Source organism: Solanum stenotomum, unplaced genomic scaffold (assembly GCF_019186545.1).
Source record: "Solanum stenotomum isolate F172 unplaced genomic scaffold, ASM1918654v1 scaffold26893, whole genome shotgun sequence".
Lineage (NCBI taxonomy): Eukaryota > Viridiplantae > Streptophyta > Magnoliopsida > Solanales > Solanaceae > Solanum > Solanum stenotomum.
The window spans coordinates 1-1,173 of NW_026029234.1; the positions used below are offsets into that span (position 1 = coordinate 1).

Here is a 1,173-nt window from a genome sequence, read left to right on the forward strand (position 1 = left end):
AGCTTTTCCCTTTGCAAATAAAAGCTTTAGGAAGTTTGAATTCAATATTCATTTTACTACCATTTGCTGATCTCAGACTATGAGTAGTTTTATGAAAATATCTTGAAGGTATAAGTCCTTCTTGGATACAATTTAAATCAGCTGCACTGTCAATAAGGGCTATAAATTCTTTTTTATAATTATAATCAATTAGAAGGGTAATTTTTGTATAAAACTTTTGAGAAGTAAAAGCTTTAAGACTATAAAGAAAATCTGTTTTATCATTTTTTAAAGAAAGATTTTTTATAAAATCTAAACTATCATTTTCACCTTCCATAGAGGACGATGATTCAGAAGCGTTATCCAAATTTCTGAGGGTCTGAATAGCATCAAGTCTGACCTCTATAACAACATTCTTTTCTTTAAGAAGAGTAATATCTTCTTTGAGATTATCAATCTCTTTTTTCAGGTCACTAATAGTAGTAGGAGAGCTTATCATTTTTCTCCTTTCTGATAAGAGATTTTTTACCTCTGCCATAGTATATGAACCTTCCTTGGTTAGAATTTCTTTAGGAGTATCATCCCTTTGAGTAGTAAAATCTTTTTCTTTAGAGTCACTGATCTTATCGATGATCTGAGCTCTAATTTCAGGGTCTTTTATATTTTGTAGCAATTCAATAATTTTGTCATTATCAATGACATTAAGACTCATTTCTTTAAATTGTTCATAGATCTTATAAAGATCGTCTTCATCTTCTCTTTCACATGCCATCCCTTGTTGGCATGGTGAACATTCATTGTCAGAGGTTAAATAATCCTCCTGCTGAAGGGCTTTGAGATCCTCACTTGTCGAAGAATCATCTCTGCTGCTGTATTCTGATCTTGATTCGGAGTCAGAATTAAGCATGATCTTATAAAGAGAATCCTTTATATTGTCCTCTATGTCAAGGCTCTTAATTTTCTCCTTAACTCTGCAGTCTTTGGCATAATGGCCATATCTTCCACATTTGTGGCAAGTATCGGATTTATTAAAATTTCGATACTTCTTTTTTCTTTTAGAAGAATCTCCTCTACCTTCTTCTGCCCTCCTATGCTTCTTTTCTATCTTCTTCCTCTTCCATTCTTCATAATCCTTTTTAGAGGATTTCTTTTTTTTATGTGAAGAGGGTTCCATGTCTTTTGACTTCTGTTTAG

General features: G+C 32.2%; 1 protein-coding gene across 1 annotated transcript; it reads right to left on the reverse strand.

Moving 5' to 3' along the window:
• Positions 1-309: 309 nt before the first annotated feature.
• Positions 310-1,153, reverse strand: LOC125851545 (uncharacterized; the record flags this gene model as incomplete). The annotated part of the gene is made up of 2 exons (XM_049531319.1): positions 745-1,153; positions 310-633 (listed from the first exon to the last, which is right to left on the reverse strand). Coding segments are annotated over exons 1-2 (733 nt in total), but the record flags the coding sequence as incomplete, so codon positions are not given.
• Positions 1,154-1,173: the final 20 nt, after the last annotated feature.